Source organism: Macrobrachium nipponense, chromosome 33 (assembly GCF_015104395.2).
Source record: "Macrobrachium nipponense isolate FS-2020 chromosome 33, ASM1510439v2, whole genome shotgun sequence".
NCBI classification, from domain to species: Eukaryota; Metazoa; Arthropoda; class Malacostraca; order Decapoda; family Palaemonidae; genus Macrobrachium; species Macrobrachium nipponense.
Window position 1 is genome coordinate 62,513,612 of NC_087219.1, and position 18,827 is coordinate 62,532,438.

The window sequence follows — 18,827 nt, forward strand, 5'->3', positions numbered from 1 at the left end:
ATCAATTATTTTGCTGCTACTGATACGATTTATTAAGGCGATGATGTCGATGCGTTACCGTGTAACTTGTTAACATTTTCCTTTTCTTTTTTTATAGTAAGCCAGTAAATTAGTCGGACATCAAAAGGATGCTTCGTGTACTTTTATTGCTCCGTAAATAAGTATTGGATTTCTTTGTTCATTGCGTTGGCAGGAAGTCGCGGAATTTGAGGAAGCGTTGCCGTCTAAATTTTGTTTGTTCGCTTGTTTGTTGGCACTGTTTAAGTGAGTTTGTAAAAGGTTACTTAGCTTGCAAAATTGCTTATAAATTGTGAATTAAAAATGAAATACTAAGAAGTTGTTTTCAGCCTCATTGAATTTCAGAAAAATCTTTGCCTTGTGATTTGTTAAGACTAAATGCCAGTTATGTTTAAGTGTTGTCATTTTTTGTACATTATAACATAATGATTTATCATTACTTCTCCTACATTCCCTCTTGCGGTTAGCGGGAAAGAAGCACAATCAATCGCCGCTAACTCAAACGGCTCTTTCATTCTTCACGTCAGTTTAGGGCGGCTCGAATATTATACTCACTGACACTCTTCACAAGCAGTCGCCACGGCTGCACAGATTCTCCTCAAATACGGCGAAAACATTCTCCCTTCCATACGCTCCACGACCTTACACCTCCCCATATGGCCGTACCTATCGTGTACTAATTTACACATTCCTATGTTACCACTTTCCGAAAAAAACAGGCATATATACCAGCTCACCCAACCACTCTCGGAAAGTAGGCTACACCTTAGCACGAGACAAACCTATCAGCAAACTTTTTGTAGTCTCTCAAGAGACTGAAGGTCATAACCTTAACAGTATACCCTCTCCCTCCCACACAGCCTCTCAACTTTCAAACGGAAAAACATCCTCGCTGCATTCTTTCTACTTCCTCCAAAGTCAGCAACTCGCTATCACTCCCACTGACTTCTAGCACATCCTCATTTTCACTCCGCCTCATATTAACTAACCCCACAAACTTATCCATACAGACCGACAAATTCTGCATCTTGGCTACTACAAACTCCTCCTTCACAACCATCCTTTCCCCACATCCACGGTCACCATATTCCTTCAGTGCATAAAAACGCACGGACGTATCCCCAAGCGAGTATATAATGAATTATGAGAGATTTGAAAAGGCAAGCTTAAGTTCAAGTGAGGAGGAGCAGGAGATGTGGAGATAAGCTAACGAAATATTTGAGAGTTAGAAGGTTGGGGATTCAAGTGTTAAAGGAAGTAATCGAAAAAGGTAGACTAAGACTAAGTTAAATGCGTGACAAATTTGGAGGACCATATGTGATAAGGAGGGTCCGGTCAAATGGGTTGAGTTATGTATTGAAGTATGAAAATGGGAAAGGAGAAAAAGAAGAAATACGACCACATCATAATCAGAAGAGGAAGTGGTGAGAACCCCCGGAATATTTAACAATACATCCCATAAAAGAAATCTAGGCAAGCGAGAAAAGTAGAGAAGTTGTCGAAGGAGAAGATGGAGATGGTTTCTGGGGAAATAAACAAATAATGATGGTTAAGGAAGGGAAGAAACGTCGGAAAAAGGGAAAGTCTGTTATGGAATCCGGGAATGGAATCGGGGAGAACACTTTTGCTAAGCTGTTTGATATAAGTTCGGTGGGTGGCAAATATGATTTCGAAAGATTTGTTTGGGATGCAGGCGGGATTGATTTAATAGCTACTAGGACAGCTGTTGAAGAAAGGAGTAATTTGATAGAGGGGTCAGAGTTAACAAATACTGAAGAAATCTACAGTATTTGAGGATTTCCTTTGACTGAAGAGGAGGAGAAGGTGCGAGTAGGTATGAATGAAAACGAAGAGGTGGGATTGATTGGAAATGTAATTTGGGGGAATCAATGATAAAAGCAGTTCTATTTGTTTATAAGATATAGTTTCATTGTAGGAACGAGTTCCTCTCTCGGGGAACTCAGTATCATTGAAAACTGGATTAGATTGCCATATTCAGTAAACTGCTGGTGGCGCCACATAGTCACGTCTACAGTTCATAAAGAAAGAAATTAAAAAATGTTCCGAACAATCGAGTCTCTGCAGTGTATAATGCTGTATGAAACTCTCAGCCACGGTCAGTTGGTGGCCTGTATTGTTCCCACCTACTACTGAGGCTAGAGGGCTGCAATTTGGCATGTTTGAGGATTGTAGAGTGGATGATCAACATACCAAATTGCAGCCATTTAGCCTCAGTATTTTTAAGATCTGAGGGCGGTCAGAAAGAGTGAGGACGGACAGAGAAAGCCGTCTTAGTAGTTTTCTTTTATAGAAAACTAAAATTGGTCTCGTAAAATGATTCAGGAGGTAGGCAGCAAGAGCGTTTTTTGTTCTTGGACGCTAAATAATTTGCTTTTCCTAACTCATGCGAATGGTCAAAAAAACTTGAGCTTAAAACAGATTTGATTTGTGGCTTCCAATTGTATTAAACATCAAGAAATAAACGAAAGAAAAGAGCCTCTATGTTGCTGTTCTTTACCCGCTTCTTTGAACTTCTCGGTTCTATTTTCTTTCTTTTCTGATAAAAAAGTAGTCAAAATAGGGTCTTATCAGTCCACGTGTGAGTTAGTGTGTGTGTGTATATATATATATATATATATATATATATATATATATATATATATATATATATATATATATATCATATATATATATATATATATATAACTATATATATATATATATTATATATATATATATATATATATATATATATATATATATATATATATATATATATATATATATATAGATATATATATATATATATATATATATATATATATATATATATATATATATATATATATATATATATATATATATATATATATATATATTCTAACTTTCACACGTGGACTGATAAGACCATTTTCTGACTGCTTCTCTATCAGTGAAGAAAGAGAAACTAGTCCCGTGAAGTTGAAAGAATCGGGTAAAGAACAGTAACATAGCGGCTCTATTCTCTCGTTTATTTCAGAATACTCAGCGCCACCCTTTTATTGATCATTTCACCAAAATCTCCACATTCATCATTCTTTCAGTGCTTCGTAAGCCATATATGCCCTGCAAACAAGTCATTTCAAAAGCCTCGACCTCTCTCCATTCTTTTGAATTCCCATCTGCAGTTCCACAGGCGTTCCAAGACTTGTCTCAACTCTGTCCGCTTCATACTAGTGACTCAACGCTTCTGAATTCAAATATGTATGCATATATTTATAATATTTATTTATATATATTATGATATATTATATATTATATATATATATATATATATATGACGCCACATATAACATATATATATATGATATATATATAATATAGTATTTATTAATATATATATATATAATATATAGTATATATAGACGCACATATACATATATATATATTTATATATATATATATATCTATATATATATATATATATATATATATATATATACACACATGTATATATGTATTATATATATATATATATATATATATATATATATATATATATATATATATATATATATATATATGTATAGACCGTGGAGGTTGTTGAAATGATTAAAAGGATGGCGCAGAGTATTCATAGAGTTTTAGTTTCCTGTAAAAGAAAACTGCTGAGATGGCTTTGTCTGTCCGTCCGCACTTTCCCTGACCGCCCTCATACCTTATGAACTACTGAGTCTAGAGGGCTGCAAATTGGCATGATGATTATCCACATTCCAATCATCAAACATCCTAATTTCAGCCCTCTAGCCTCGGTAGTTTTTGTTTCATTTAAGGTTGAAGTTAGCCGTGATCGTACGTCTGGCAATGCTACAGGACAGGTCACCACCGGGCCGTGGCTGAAAGTTCCATGGGCCGCGGCTCAATAGCATTACACGTTGCACAGAAGAATTGATTGCGCTGAAAACTTCGGCGTATTTTTTACTTGTTTAATTTTGTGGAGAGAATGGAGGATTTTTTTTCCTAACTATACTCTGTTTTTTTTCCATCTGTCCACCCGCCTGTGGTGTTTGCGTATGGTAACACTGCGTCCCGGGCTTTAGATAGTCACGCTATGTGTAAGTTTTAGGTAAAGAAAAGGAAATCTGGGTGTACATTTGCAAATGAAAAGTGTTTTAATTATTTACTGTATGCAAATTACACCGTTAATATTCGAAATAGGATATTGTTATTATTGTTGAATGTAAGCTAAATGTAACTATCTAAAGTCGGGGACGCAGTGTTACCATACGCAAACACCACAGGCGGGTGGACAGATGAAAAAAAAACGAGTATAAATATATAATCGGAAAGTTTCGATGTGAAGGGTAAAGAAAACGTAGGATGTGCTGAATTGATGGTGTGAAGAAGGTTTCAGGAATGAACGGAAATTATGATCCAGGAAGCACAAGAGTGCCTCCAAGGCACTAGGGAGCTGCTTGGTGCAATGTGCGTAGGGGTGTTTGTCGCGTTGCTGATGAGCCTGTATCCGTTCAAACTTTGACGTGGTAGTGACCAACGTGTTTTTTTTCCCTGGTAAATGGCATGGGGTTGAATACACACGCACACACACACGTAAACATATATATATATATATATATATATATATATATATATATATATATATGTATATATATATATATGTATATATATACTATATATATATATCTATATATATATATATATATATATATATATATATATATATTATATATATATATATATGTGTGTGTGTGTGTGTGTGTGTGTAGTGTGTCTTATCACATCACCGTGATTCATATACATACGCATTAAGCTACAAATGTCCTTTAATATCTAATTCGCTCTACCTCGGAATTAATATGTTTTCATATATGTTAACCGAAGGTGAAATTTTTAGTTGATAATAATTCCGTCGTCTCTAACCACACGGATATCACGTGATAGCCGTGTGGATAGAGTGCTTCACTGTACGTCCTGATTTCTTGGTTCCGAAGTTCGCGCCCGCGAGTGGACGAAGTTCTTATCAACTAAAACCTTCCTCTTCCGTTAACATATATGACAATATGTTAATTCCGAGGTAGAGCGAATCAGATATTACGGGAAATTTGCAGCGTAAAGCGTGTATATATATATATATATATATATATATATATATATATATATATATATATATATATATATATATATATATACATATATATATATATATATATATATATATATATATACATATATATATATATATATATATATATATATATGTATATATGTATATATATATATATATATATATATATATATATATATATATATATATATATATATTATAAGATAAATTTAGAACGTATATTATATATATATATATATATATATATATATATATATATATATATATATTTTATATATAAACCTATATATATATATATATATATATCTATGTACTATATGTGTATATATATATATATATATATATATATATAATTATATATATATATATATATATATAGTTCTAAATTTATCGTTGTTCACACCGAACGGAGCATTTGAAATACTCACGACGCGAAGAGAGTTACAACGCAGTTGTTACAGGGTTGTCAGTTCACGTGCACCTGTCAGATTCAGAGGCGGAAAGCGGCGGTAAAACCTCTGATATCCCGACGTAACGTCTGTGATATTCCTTTTCGTGTGAGGAATAGAATCCAGACTTAATTCATTCAATATATATATTTCTCTGGAACTTCATTTGCTGGTGTTTGTTTTGTTCTTGAATGACGTTGGCTTCCAAACATTCGTCAGTGGGTTTTCCTCTAATAAAGGAACGCAAAAGATATAGAGGAAAACGATGGCGACTGTCTTTTAAAAGGCCGTTCATGTGAACAGCATTAAAAAAATGTGGATCGCGAAGAGCCTGACTGCTATCTTTCCACAAACGTCTTCCTAGCGCCTCAGTGGCGTGGTTGATATGGTGTTTGCGTTCCACCTCGGTGGTCGCGGGTTCGATTCTCGGCCATTCCACTGAGGAGTGAGAGATGTGTATTTCTGGTGATAGAAGTTCACTCTCGACGTGGTTCGGAAGTCACGTAAAGCCGTTGGTCCCGTTGCTGAATAACCACTGGTTCCATGCAACGTAAAAGCACCATACAAACAAACAAACAAACAAACGTCTTTCTGGCAGGATCCAAGAATTGCCCGGGGATGCATTACCTCAGGCGGAGTCATGAAGACGCGTAAGAATAGAATAACAACAAGACGTTATTGCTCAAAGGAGTCGCTATGAAAAGGCTGCAAATATTTTAAGGGACATGAATAGTCAAGCAGTACTGCTTCGTGGAAAAGTACTGTAAGTTTCTATGTAAGTAAACACCACTTGTATCTCAGTAGAGAAAAGAGCAGGCCACACATCTGTCCTGAGGTGAACTAAAAATAACCAATGGTAAATTCATGACATCTAAGTATCGGAAGTTTCATAGCTTGAAATAATCGCTGCTTATTAAAACCATACATATCTACCACACATAGTGCAACTAAGATTTCCCTGCGCACACACACATATATAATACACACACATTCACACACACACACACACACACATATATATATATATAAATATATGTATATATATTTACGTATATAAGCTTGTGTGCGCCAATAACGGTCCGAGTAAAAGATATAGGTATTATTACTATGAAATTTCCATCTGAAGTTATAAGAAAGCTTACCGTATTGATTTTGCTTCTAGCAGGGTGGGTATTAAGCTAACGTCTGATACCGAAGCAAAAAATATAGGTCGTTATCCAGTCAGTTAAGTCTTATTTTTATGGACGCTGTGTTCACTAATGCCATTCATTGATGGTTGTTTATGATATGAGTCACAGATAATTTGGTGGTTTATTTATTGGGACAAACGGTTCTTTCAGTTAGGTTCTTCCTGGGAAAAACAATGTTTTCTTTGTTACTTCTGAAGCCGCGATAGAATGTAGTATATTTCATGAAACATTACTCGTATATTTCTAAGTTTTAGACATTGGTTATTTCAACGATGCGGGTGAGTTGTGACGAAAAATAACTATTCAAATGAGCAATGACATGATTGTAATTTTTCTTTAATAAAGAAATAACATTAATATGGAAAATGTTCAACATAATAACACTAGAATAGGAATGATCGATCGCCGGGAGAATTGTTTGGACAGAGTATTATGTATTGCTGCAAAGGAAACATAGATCATATCCTGCATTAGTATTTGCTAACCCTGTTTACACTTACACCCTCATTGGTTTCTCTTGATATTGATATACATTTCTGCTTAATAGATTGGATGGGTTTCAGTTACAAGAGGAACACTGAGCAAGGTGCATGTATATTTTTTTTAATTATAAATCATATTGCTTCCATACCCGCGTCTCAAAATTATCACAGAGTAAAAGATGCGGGAAGTAAAGTGATATACCAGACTGAAAGGGATTTGTCTGTGGTGTATGAACAGAGCTTGATTTAAAGCCTCTTTAGTCCAGGTTAAGGTACAGAAATCATTTAATGTTTACTCTGTAAATTATTGAATGATTCAGCAAGATTTTAATGGGAAGATAGAAATCAATATAATCATGGAAACTGAAAGTAGAAAGGAACTACACTACGAAACAATCTTGTTTCTTTTTGAAGACGTTACAAGAGTCGTTACAAGAGTCAAGGTATTCAGAAGAGTTGCGAGATACCCTGGGCAGCGCAAAGCTCTACTGAATCCGGGGGTTAAAAACAAACAATTCAAAGGTTAGTTTAGGAGACTTCGGAGAGAACGCTTGGAAGTTTAAACTCCCTCAGTACATCACTGGGCAGTATGAAGCAAACTCTTGTGCTCATCTTCAAGCGATCCATGATTTTAGAGTATTCATAAGGATGCGCCACCTTCATAACGCTTAATAGGATTTTCTTGCCATCATTTGCGGTGCTTTGAAGCTGTTTGTTATTTATTATGTAGTTTGGTTCCCCGAAGAGAAATCCCGAGATGTAGAGTGCAGAACGAAATTTTCCGTGGATTTTCTTTCATCTTTTATTTACGAATAATAGAATAAACGATAAAAGGAGAGTATTTTTTTGGCTTTAGCATTTTCTCTCGTCAAAAAATAGCAAGAATATTTTTCTTATGAAACAGCTATTTTTTATGCAAGATATCTTGTATTTTGGCGTCTATAAAATCCTCCCGGATTTCATCATGGGTGTTCTGTACGGAGTGGCATAAGGAAGGTTTCTTGTTAGCCTTTTCAATTCTTTGTTTTCATTTTCTGTAGTATAGAGATGAAAGTGAGACATTTGAACTTCTTAGAATCTGCGCACAAATTAAAAGTTTCCCCAAGACTGTTCTTGTATTGTAAAATAAATATTTTACAATACAAGACCTACGGATAGACTGACTTTCATCAATACCTCAAAAGGATAGATCATAAGCATAAGTCCATTCTTGTTGTATTACTGTGAAAATATTACCTTAATAACAATATCCACCAATAGTAGCAACGAAAAAAAAAAAAAAACCACTGATTCGCCTGGTCCTCTTAATTTTGTGTGTATGTGTGTACATTAGGACATGTATTTGTATGTGTATAAATATAGTGAAAATGAGTAATTATATAATTATAGTTGTATATTTTTATTTATTTTTGAGCAAGGAGTCTTCCACTCAAATGCAATAAGTAATAAGCTTACACTTGTCCAAAACTAATTAAAGATGAGGAGTAATAAGTAAAGTACTTTCCTTGCTATGTCATATTTTATCTTGACATTTTATTTATGTTTGTGTCCATTAAGATGATTTATATTTTAATGAATGCCATGATATTTCCTTGGGGTGTTTTTATCACATCTTAATTAACTTGGAGAAAAGTAAGTTGCTATTTGTCTCTCAGACTGCTTCGCTTGGAAGCAAATTCCTGGACCTCATCATTCACAGAGAATGGAGCTGTAACCGGAATCTCTGGTGCAATAGATAGTGAAAGAGGTAGTGAAAGAGCAATGTATTACCCCGTTTTTCCATTCTCTTGTTAATGGATGATTCCAGTCATTGTAGAGTGTTTGGACAATCATCCAGAACAGTCTGCTACTCGTGCTCAGCATTTTCTGTCGTTCTTTTGCAGGTGAATGGAGAGAGCACGCAAGCCTAAGAAAAGATGAAGCGGCGCCAGTGTCTCTCTCTCTCTCGCTAGAAGATTCCAGACCGTCTGAAAATTGCCTTTGATTTGCCGAAGAAATAGAGACGCTTCCGTCTCCCGGATGCCATCGCGCTGGACCCCAGCAGTCACGAGAAAGAATTGCTTCGGGGGGCACATGTGAGATACAAGATGCGTCTCAAGAAATGCCCCTTCGCTCACTCTAAGGCAGGTTCCACGAGTCTCTCCGAAAGATGATACCTAGAGGCATCCGTGCCTCGGCTTCCGTCAACTCTGGTTCGTGGTCCTCCTCTTCCTCTTCCTCCTCCTCCTCCTCATCCTCCTCATCCTCATCCTCCTCCTCCTCCTCTTCTTCCTCTTCTTCCTCCTTTTCCTCTGGACATTCTCACTGCCTGCCCACGACGGCGAAGACGACCGGTCTCGTCCTTCGTGTCCTCATCGTCATCCTCTTTCACCTCCCCGAGGACGCCATGGGTGAGTCTTCCTTTGTGTCTCGTTGCTCTCTCTCTCTCTCTCTCTCTCTCTCTCTCTCTCTCAGAAAGGGCTGCAAAGGTTAAATGTTAGTTTCCCCTTTTAATTTGTCCTTATCTTTAAACATTTTGGCCTTTGACATTACTGATATTGCAGTCTCCTTTTCAAGATGGCGACCGTGTGTGGGGTGTTCAAATAATTGCCATTGATTACCTGCTTCGGTTTTATTTCCCTATGATTGTGTATGTTGTGGTATCTAATGTACAGAAAGGGTTTTGTCTGCAAAACCTCCAGTTACTTATTTTAGATATTTACCGGTAGTAAGTAAAATGTATTCTGTGTCCATGTATAGCTGGCAGAAATATTATATTACAGAGAGACAAGCAGTAAGACTCGGGACAAAAGAAATAGGCTTCAATTTGCAGCATATGAAAATGAGTTCTCGTCAAGTTGGCATTTTTAGTGGAAAAAGGTATTTTGTGATTTATATCCGGAGTGAGCGTCAAGTGTGAATTCTGAATTGGAATTTCTGCTCCTTTTGTCTTCTTCTTTGCTGTTTTATTGCAATTTGCTAGTCTGTTCTGTGTTTTTATTATATTAGTTAGTAAATTCTTTCATCTCACAGAATGTTTACATCTGCTTGTGTCAGGGGATATGTGAGCGGGATTCTATGCTTTAAAAGGTGAGGGAGGTGTTCTTAATTAGTATTTGCCAGGATTTCTTTTTCTCCTTTGAAATTGTTAAATATATATATATATATATATATATATATATATATATATATATATATATATATATATATATATATATGCATGCTTAGGAAGAGATACATACATCTGTACTCACACACACATGTATATCTATTATATGTTTGTGTATGATAATATTTATTGAGCGAGAGAGATAGAGAGAGAGAGAGAGAGAGAGAGCGAGAGAGAGAGAGGAGAGAGAGAGCTGAAAAGAGAAGAAGAAGAAAAGTGAAAAACATTCCTTAATTGAAGTCTCTGCAGAATAACAAGGAAAGAGAGAGTGGAGGAAGAGAAATCGTATTTCAATTCACGCACTGTGTGGAAATCTTACTTGAAGTCACGGCACTGTGCACACACCCACACCCAAACCCACACCTACACCCACACAAAGGTGGGAGTCACATGAAGAAGAGTGAACTCGTATTTTAATCCACAGAAAAATAACAAAGAGAGAGAGAGAGGAGAGAGAGAGAGAGAGAGAGAGAGAGAGAGAGAGAGAGAGGTCTTTCTTGAGCCCAGCATAAGAAAGATTTCCTTTCTTTTCAAATCATGACAATCAAATTTCATTCCAAAACCAAACTCTCGAATTCTGGAGAGCGAAAAGCGATTCATTTGACGCAAAGGAAGGAGAAGAAGAAGAAGCCAAATTCAATGTTGCGAAAGAACGGGAGGGGAAAAAGTTGGAATCACTCAGAGAGAGAGAGAGAGAGAGAGAGAGAGAGAGAGAGAGAGTAGTAACCTCTGAGCTTTTGGGTATGATTATCCGTCAAGTCTTGCAGTATCCGTGTCATCAAAGTAGACCCATGCTTCATTATTTTCAACTTATTTAATTTAGATCTTTGCCAGCATGAAAGATATGTATGGTAATGGAAGACCAGCTTGGTTTCGTCCTTTTATACATTTATTTACATATTTCATAATATGCCTTTATATGATGTCTCAATTATAAAAGGAAATCTTCTGTCCCACCGTTATCCCTACATCAAGGGGTCGGTTGCCTGATGCGCCTTCTATCAAAGGCATCATCCTCCACCAAACCTATTCTCTCCATATCTTCCTTCACTTTATCTCCCCATCTAATTCTCTGCTCCCTCTCGATCTTCCTCCTCTGACAGGTTCTTCCCAAGCCCTCTTCACTCTCCTCGTCATCCATCCTCAACACATGCCCATACCATCTTAATCGTGACTCGTTTATCACCTCTGTAAACTTTACTAAGCCTGCCCTCCTTCTTGTTTCACCATTTTCCAATCTCTCAAGCAGCGATATTCCGATAATCCACCTCAGCAATCTCATCTCCGTTCACTCATGCTCTTTTCTTCTAGAGCCCATGTTTCTGCTCCATACATTGACATTAGTCTTATGGTTGTATTATATATTTTGACTTTTAGCTTCATTTGCATTTTCTTATCACATACCACTCCAGCTACCTCTCTCCGAGCAGCTTTTATCCTACTGTCAACTTCATCCTCAAATCCTCCCTTTTGGCTTAAAGGAAATCCTAGCATCTGTATTATATTTTGTTACATCTAAAACTTTCTTTTAATAATGCATGTAGTTTTCCAAAGAGCCCCTGTCACTGCAGCTCTAATCATTTGTGCCTGAGACAAATAATTTGTGCTGAGACAGAAATGAGAACAAATAGCGAATATAATACAAATTTCGTAATCATCCAGTCACTTGCATGATGGTGATCGGTAATTGAATGAGTGGTGCGTTAGAATCTAGTAGAACACCTAAAGTAACTCCAGATTCGGTATAAGGAGCCCCACTGAAATAAAACTCTGTGGCATACTTGCATGTATACCAGTCTGTTATCTATGTATGTTTTTAACGGGAACCAGTGGCGAATAGAAACACTAATTTACCAAGCGTAATAAGGGAATGGAATATTTGATAATAGGAGGTACGTGCTCACAGGAAGAGCCGGCGTTCCTTTTGTACTTTTTGTAACAAAGGGAACAAAATGAGATGGAGACTGAAACATTAAATGGTACTTTCTGTAAATTTTGGGATATATTCTTGAATGGGAATCTTGTATGCATGAAACTGGACTGGCCTGAATAAGGAGAACCTCTAAGTAAATGGACCATTTTACAGCAGATAAGCGTAGATTTTAACGGAATTTTAAGTGAATTTTGGCAGGATACAATGATATATTACATAAAATAGAAAGTGGAGAGAAAAAAAAACTAAGACCGATCGGCAGAAATGAGAACGTAACTGAAAGTGTATTCATCATTATTTCTAATCCAGGAATTGTGTGGCCGGGGTTCCAATGGAAGAACTTTGAAAGCTTTCTTAGAGACTTTGTTTGAAATGGCCCCAATTAAATGTCAACGGTTCACTGAATATTTTCCTTCCATCCGACTTCATCCAGAGATCAGAATGCTTGATGTTTGAGCTTCTGAGAGGCTTGGTGCTCGAGAAGCATTCTTTGGTAAGAACAACATAGAAATATAGAAAAGAAATTGCACGTAAACTCAGGAGTTATGAAACCTTTTAAAAAGCGTCAGACACGACTACAGGGCTCCTCTTTATGACGACGTCTTTGCGGCTCAGAGTCATTAAATAAAGGACATTCTCTGCAATAGGATTATGGAAGCATCTTAAGTCACTGCTTTCAACCACCCAGAGGGGAGCAACAGCAGCAATTTGAAAGCAGCCATAGCAATATGGATGTTAAAATTCATACTCACAATTTGTTTTCTCATTGCACTTGCCGGAGGCTTCCTTCGTTCCATAGGACGCACGGGAATGAATCAGGGGGCGTGGAAATGAAAGCGCGAGGAGTTCCGGAGACCTCGCTCGCTTTTGGGTGATGGGGTTTACTCGGTGTACCTTGACTCTCGCTTGGGCTCAGGGGCAGGTTTTCGTTACCTGGGAAGAAAAGTCTATTGATTCTCTCTCTCTCTCTCTCTCTCTCTCTCTCTCTCTCTTCTCTCTCTTCTCTCTCTCATTTTCTTACCGTTGGCGCACGTGTTCCTCCTCATCAGAGGAAGTAGACCCTGTAAAACGTAAGAAAAAATCCAGGGAAATATTTCCGGTGATTTGGCATAGGAAGGCTTGAAGCCAAGTTGATTGCAGGCGTGAATGCATAAAATTCCTTTCTTCACTTTTGAAAAAATAATTAACCAGTGAGGCCGAGATGAAAAATCTGAGGCCAGCAAAGAAAGAAAATTGGAAATGCTGCAAAATTATACAAATAAAAAAAACCCAAAACCAAAGTAAACCATAGCCGAGAAAATACATGACCGAAAATGTTACCTCTTCATTTTTTTTTTTTTTTTATTCAGCATCCCTTTACATGAGACCCCTCAAGTCTTCTGACGAATTTCAATTTCTGCTCCCGGCTCGTATTCCATCGAAGAAAGAAGAGTAGAAGGAAGGAAAAGGAAAAGCGTTCCGGTTATTTACTTCCTTTTTGTGAAGCCTATAAAGTTTCGGAAAGGAATCAATACGTCAAGGAAGGAGTTGGGAATGCTGAAATTCCATCAGAAAGCGAGCGGTACATATCTTTTTTCTTTCTTTCTTTTTCTTCCAGGAGTAAAACGTTGATTATTCTCTCTCCATAATTTGCATATGCTGATGTGGGGCAGAGTAAAAGGGCCTGAGCTTGGCTAATAAGCCTCCAGCGAAGGGGGGCCGAAAAATGATGATAGAAAAGAGCGGTACAAGAGGGGAAGCTAGTATATACTGTATACAGGTATAAGAATAACACTATCAAGGAAAATAATGAACTGATGAAATACAAAGAAAACTGTAAATAACTTGGGCCAGAAAAGAGATTACACCGGAGAGAACTTGTAAGTAAAGGAACTCGGATCCAAGTTTATGAGAGCCACTTGCTGCATCTGCAACACATATGGATACCTGCAATGAACGGCACAGGTACGTCATTCATTTATCAGAAATACTATGGACGGGCATTTCCTTTTTCCTTACCCTCGTCTTTTTCTTGTTTTCGCTACTTCTGGGTCAGAGGAAGCATTCAGTTGATCCTCCCCTCTGCCTGCGAATTAGGCACATAACGAAGGAGGCTAATTGGAAGCACGGAATGCCTCTTGCAAGCATTAAACATCAACCTCCGATTCGCAGAAACTGACGCTCGGAGGTTCCTGGTTATATCACCCGGAAACAGCAGTGGAGAAGACGCTCTAGCTCAGGTCGATGCCACAGTAATTGTGGGAGATTGTAGGTTGACGGGTGCCGTATGACTGCTTGAGGGGAGGGCCATGTCACAGAGCCTAAGAAAGCAACTAAAGTGTTGTCAACTTAATTCATTTTCATTCTCGAACTTAAAAGCAGGTAAAGGCAAAGATCTGCGTACCCTGTAAACCATCAGTCTTTCCAACAAGACAGATCCTGCTTCAACATTTGCAAACTCAGTTACATTGTCAAATCAGGGGGCATTTGTTGATCGGAGTGATTTATTTATTGATCTATTTTTTACCCGTATCTTCAGTTTTCTCTCATAATCTTTCTGATAATCTTTGCTATGCTAGATTCAATTCCAGCCTTATGACGCCGTTTTTGTTTTCTTTGTTTGTTTGTTACCGCAATAACTTTTAATACATTTAATGACATTATATACGTAAAAAAGTTCTCTTGCAAATTGACGGCTAATGCAGAAAACTGCATGTCCGCTACTTACACTCGTTAATATATATATATATATATATATATATATATATATATATATATATATATATATATATATATATATATATACATATATATATATATATATACTATATATAATATATATATACATATACATATATATATATGACTGGTGAAAATGTTCTGTAACAACAGAATTCCATCTAATAAAAGGAGCCCATAAAAACACCAAAATGTAGAGAGAAAAGTACTATATTTCAGAGACTGCTGTCTCTCTCTTCAGGTATATGAATGAGAAAAGTTTACAGAAAAGGTGTATTATACCAAGAGATTCGTCCACAAGTAAGCCAATTTAGGTCACGCTGATAATCTTCCTTTAATCTTCTTAAGCGTTTTTTGAATGAACACTGCGTCGACGATGTCTGATGTCCAATTCCCTTTTGAGATGTTCATTACCTGCTTCTCTTTTATTAAGGCCGATTCCATCATTTGACTCTTGTACCGGCAGTTGCTGCTATAAATTACACGTGACATATTCCAGTTTATTCTATGGTTATGTTCATTTATATGGTTGAAAATAGCCGAGTTCTGTTGTCCATACCTAACTGACCGTTTGTGTTGTATTAATCTCTGGGGAAGTGATTTACCTGTAAATCCGGTGTAAGATTGGTCACAGTCCTGGCATGGGATCTCATATACCCCAGAGTCTTTGGGCGATGTCTTTTGTTGGACGTTAATCAGGGATTTGGCTAAGGTATTTGGGTAGGTAAATGCAAAAGGGTTGGATTTCCCAAGGGTGTGAGTTACTCTCTTAATCGTCTCCAGGTGGGGAATTTTTATTTTATTGTTGGGTGTGTCTCTGGTCTTGTCTTTAGGGGGTCGGTAGAAAATTACGTTTGCTTTTTGAATTGCTTTCTCAATTATATGGTCAGGATACTTTAAAGATGAAAGTTGCTTGCGAATTAGTTCAAATTCTTTTTCCAGGAAATCTGGGGAACAAATTCGTAAGGCTCTTAAGAATAGGTTGCTAGCTACACCTATCTTGATAGTATTGTCATGATAGCTAAAGTAGTGAATATATGAAAGTGAGAACGTTGGTTTTCTGTATATGGTAAATTTGTATTCTGTCGTGTCTCTGATTATTAAAACATCAAGAAAAGGAATTTTGTTGTCTGTTTCCCATTCAACTTTAAATTTGATGCTGGGCACTAATGCGTTTAATTTTGAGAGGAATTCATTAAAATTACCCCACTTATTATCCCAAAATGTTAGTATGTCATCCACGTATCTCATATCTGACAAAAACTACAGCCGTGAAGAGATATGTTTAAAAGGAGTGTTACTAAATGCTTTAACTGACCTTCATAAGAAATATCCTGTTCCCCGCAGATTCATGACAGCCATCCACTCGCTAAAAAAGTTAGATGTTATAATAAGTAGATCCGACAAAGACGGCAAAATTGTAATAATGGACAAAGACTTCTACCTCGACAAAATCAACCAGCTCCTTAGCGACACAAATACTTACGAAAAACTGACGAAAAATCCCCTCCAGAACGTTCCCACAGAATTTTTTCGGAAAGTAAGATTAATTGGCCAAGACAAAAAGAGTATTGAACTATTAGAGAAATTTAAAGTAATTAATCCTAAATTACCCTACTTTTATGGTCTTCCCAAAACTCACAAAGACAATCTTCCATTCAGACCCATCGTTTCATGCGCCGGAGCTTTCAATTACAAAATTTCTAAATGGTTAGCTGGCCTCCTTTCTCCTTTTTTAGGCACTTTTTCTCCCAGTCACATCAAACATTCGGAAGACTTTTGTCACAAATCAGAGAAGCACATATACCACTTCACAACATAAAACTTTTAAGCCTTGACGTAGACTCCCTATTCACAAAAGTACCAGTACAGGACGTTCTTAAGTTTTTAAGGGAAAAATTATCCCCCTATTCAGATCATTTCCCTTTGGCACTTGACAAAATAATAAAGTTAGTTGAATTATGTGCATCTAATAACGTATTTTCATTCAGGGAATCATTCTACAAGCAAAAATTCGGGTGTAGTATGGGTAGTCCTTTAAGTCCTATTTTAGCCAATCTGTACATGGAATACTTTGAAACTACAGTAATAAATGCAATAAAACCCAAAAACATGCTGTGGATGAGATACGTGGATGACATACTAACATTTTGGGATAATAAGTGTGGGGTAATTTTAAGGAATTCCTCTCAAAATTAAACGCATTAGTGCCCAGCATCAAATTTAAAGTTGAATGGGAAACAGACAACAAAATTCCTTTTCTTGATGTTTTAATAACCAGAGACACGACAGAATACAAATTTACCATATACAGAAAACCAACGTTCTCACTTTCATATATTCACTACTTTAGCTATCATGACAATACTATCAAGATAGGTGTAGCTAGCAACCTATTCTTAAGAGCCTTACGAATTTGTTCCCCAGATTTCCTGGAAAAAGAATTTGAACTAATTCGCAAGCAACTTTCATCTTTAAAGTATCCTGACCATATAAATTGAGGAAAAGCAATCAAAAAAGCAAACGTAATTTTCTACCGACCCCCTAAAGACAAGACCAGAGATACACCCAACAATAAAATAAAAATTCCCCACCTGGAGACGATTAAGAGAGTAACTCACACCCTTGGGAAATCCAACCCTTTTGCATTTACCTACCCAAATACCTTAGCCAAATCCCTGATTAACGTCCAACAAAAGACATCGCCCAAAGACTCTGGGGTATATGAGATCCCATGCCAGGACTGTGACCAATCTTACATCGGATTTACAGGTAAATCACTTCCCCAGAGATTAATACAACACAAACGGTCAGTTAGGTATGGACAACAGAACTCGGCTATTTTCAACCATATAAATGAACATAACCATAGAATAAACTGGAATATGTCACGTGTAATTTATAGCAGCAACTGCCGGTACAAGAGTCAAATGATGGAATCGGCCTTAATAAAAGAGAAGCAGGTAATGAACATCTCAAAAGGGAATTGGACATCAGACATCGCCGACGCAGTGTTCATTCAACCAACGCTTAAGAAGATTAAAGGAAGATTATCAGCGGGGGTGACCTAAATTGGCTTACTTGTGGACGAATCTCTTGGTATAAATACCACCTTTTCTGTAAACTTTTCTCATTCATATACCTGAAGAGAGAGACAGCAGTCTCTGAAATATAGTATTTTTCTCTCTACATTTTGGTGTTTTTATGGGCTCCTTTTATTAGATATATATATATATATATATATATATATATATATATATATATATATATATATATATATATATATATGCTTTTAGGGCATAGTTTTTCTCTAATACAATTTTCGTTAAAAGCAATTGCTTTAGTGGCATCAATAAGTTTCTTGCAGGTATCTTCATACCGACGAAGTTTTTTCCGATTCTCGTTCGTCAATTTCTGGTGAAAAATACGCAGACTTCCTTCTTCCATTTATTGAATTTTGTCACGACAGCTGTTTCGCCTTATGGCATTATCAAGCGACTACTGACTTACAATTTTTTTACAATCTGACCTTTCGGCCTATTTATTTCATCGTGTGGGAGGTATGACCTTGAGGTATGGGTACTGGTTAGTCTAGGGATTAAGGGCTTAAGGGCGTTGTTTTGGATACAAAGAACATAAGGACATATGTAGTGTGACAATAAGAGTGAAAGTTTAAACAGTGGTAAAATAAATATTCAAAATACAACGCCATGTGCTAGAGTTTCCTTAAATGTATGTTTAAAATTTAATGTTACATGTTGGTT

General features: G+C 36.7%; 1 protein-coding gene across 3 annotated transcripts in view; it reads left to right on the forward strand.

Annotated features, from left to right (window-relative positions):
* The window catches only part of LOC135203233 (hemicentin-2-like), a 423,654-nt gene that overhangs the window by 141,223 nt on the left and 263,604 nt on the right, over positions 1 to 18,827 (forward strand). For 2 of the 3 annotated variants that reach the window (XM_064233007.1, XM_064233009.1), the window contains exon 2: positions 9,148 to 9,654. The exons of the other annotated variant lie outside the window; for it this stretch is intronic. In XM_064233007.1, coding sequence (XP_064089077.1) covers positions 9,414 to 9,654 — 241 coding nt within the window. In that variant the 5' untranslated portion in view covers positions 9,148 to 9,413. The remainder of the gene's footprint in view (positions 1 to 9,147; positions 9,655 to 18,827) is intronic. 3 annotated transcript variants of the gene reach the window in all.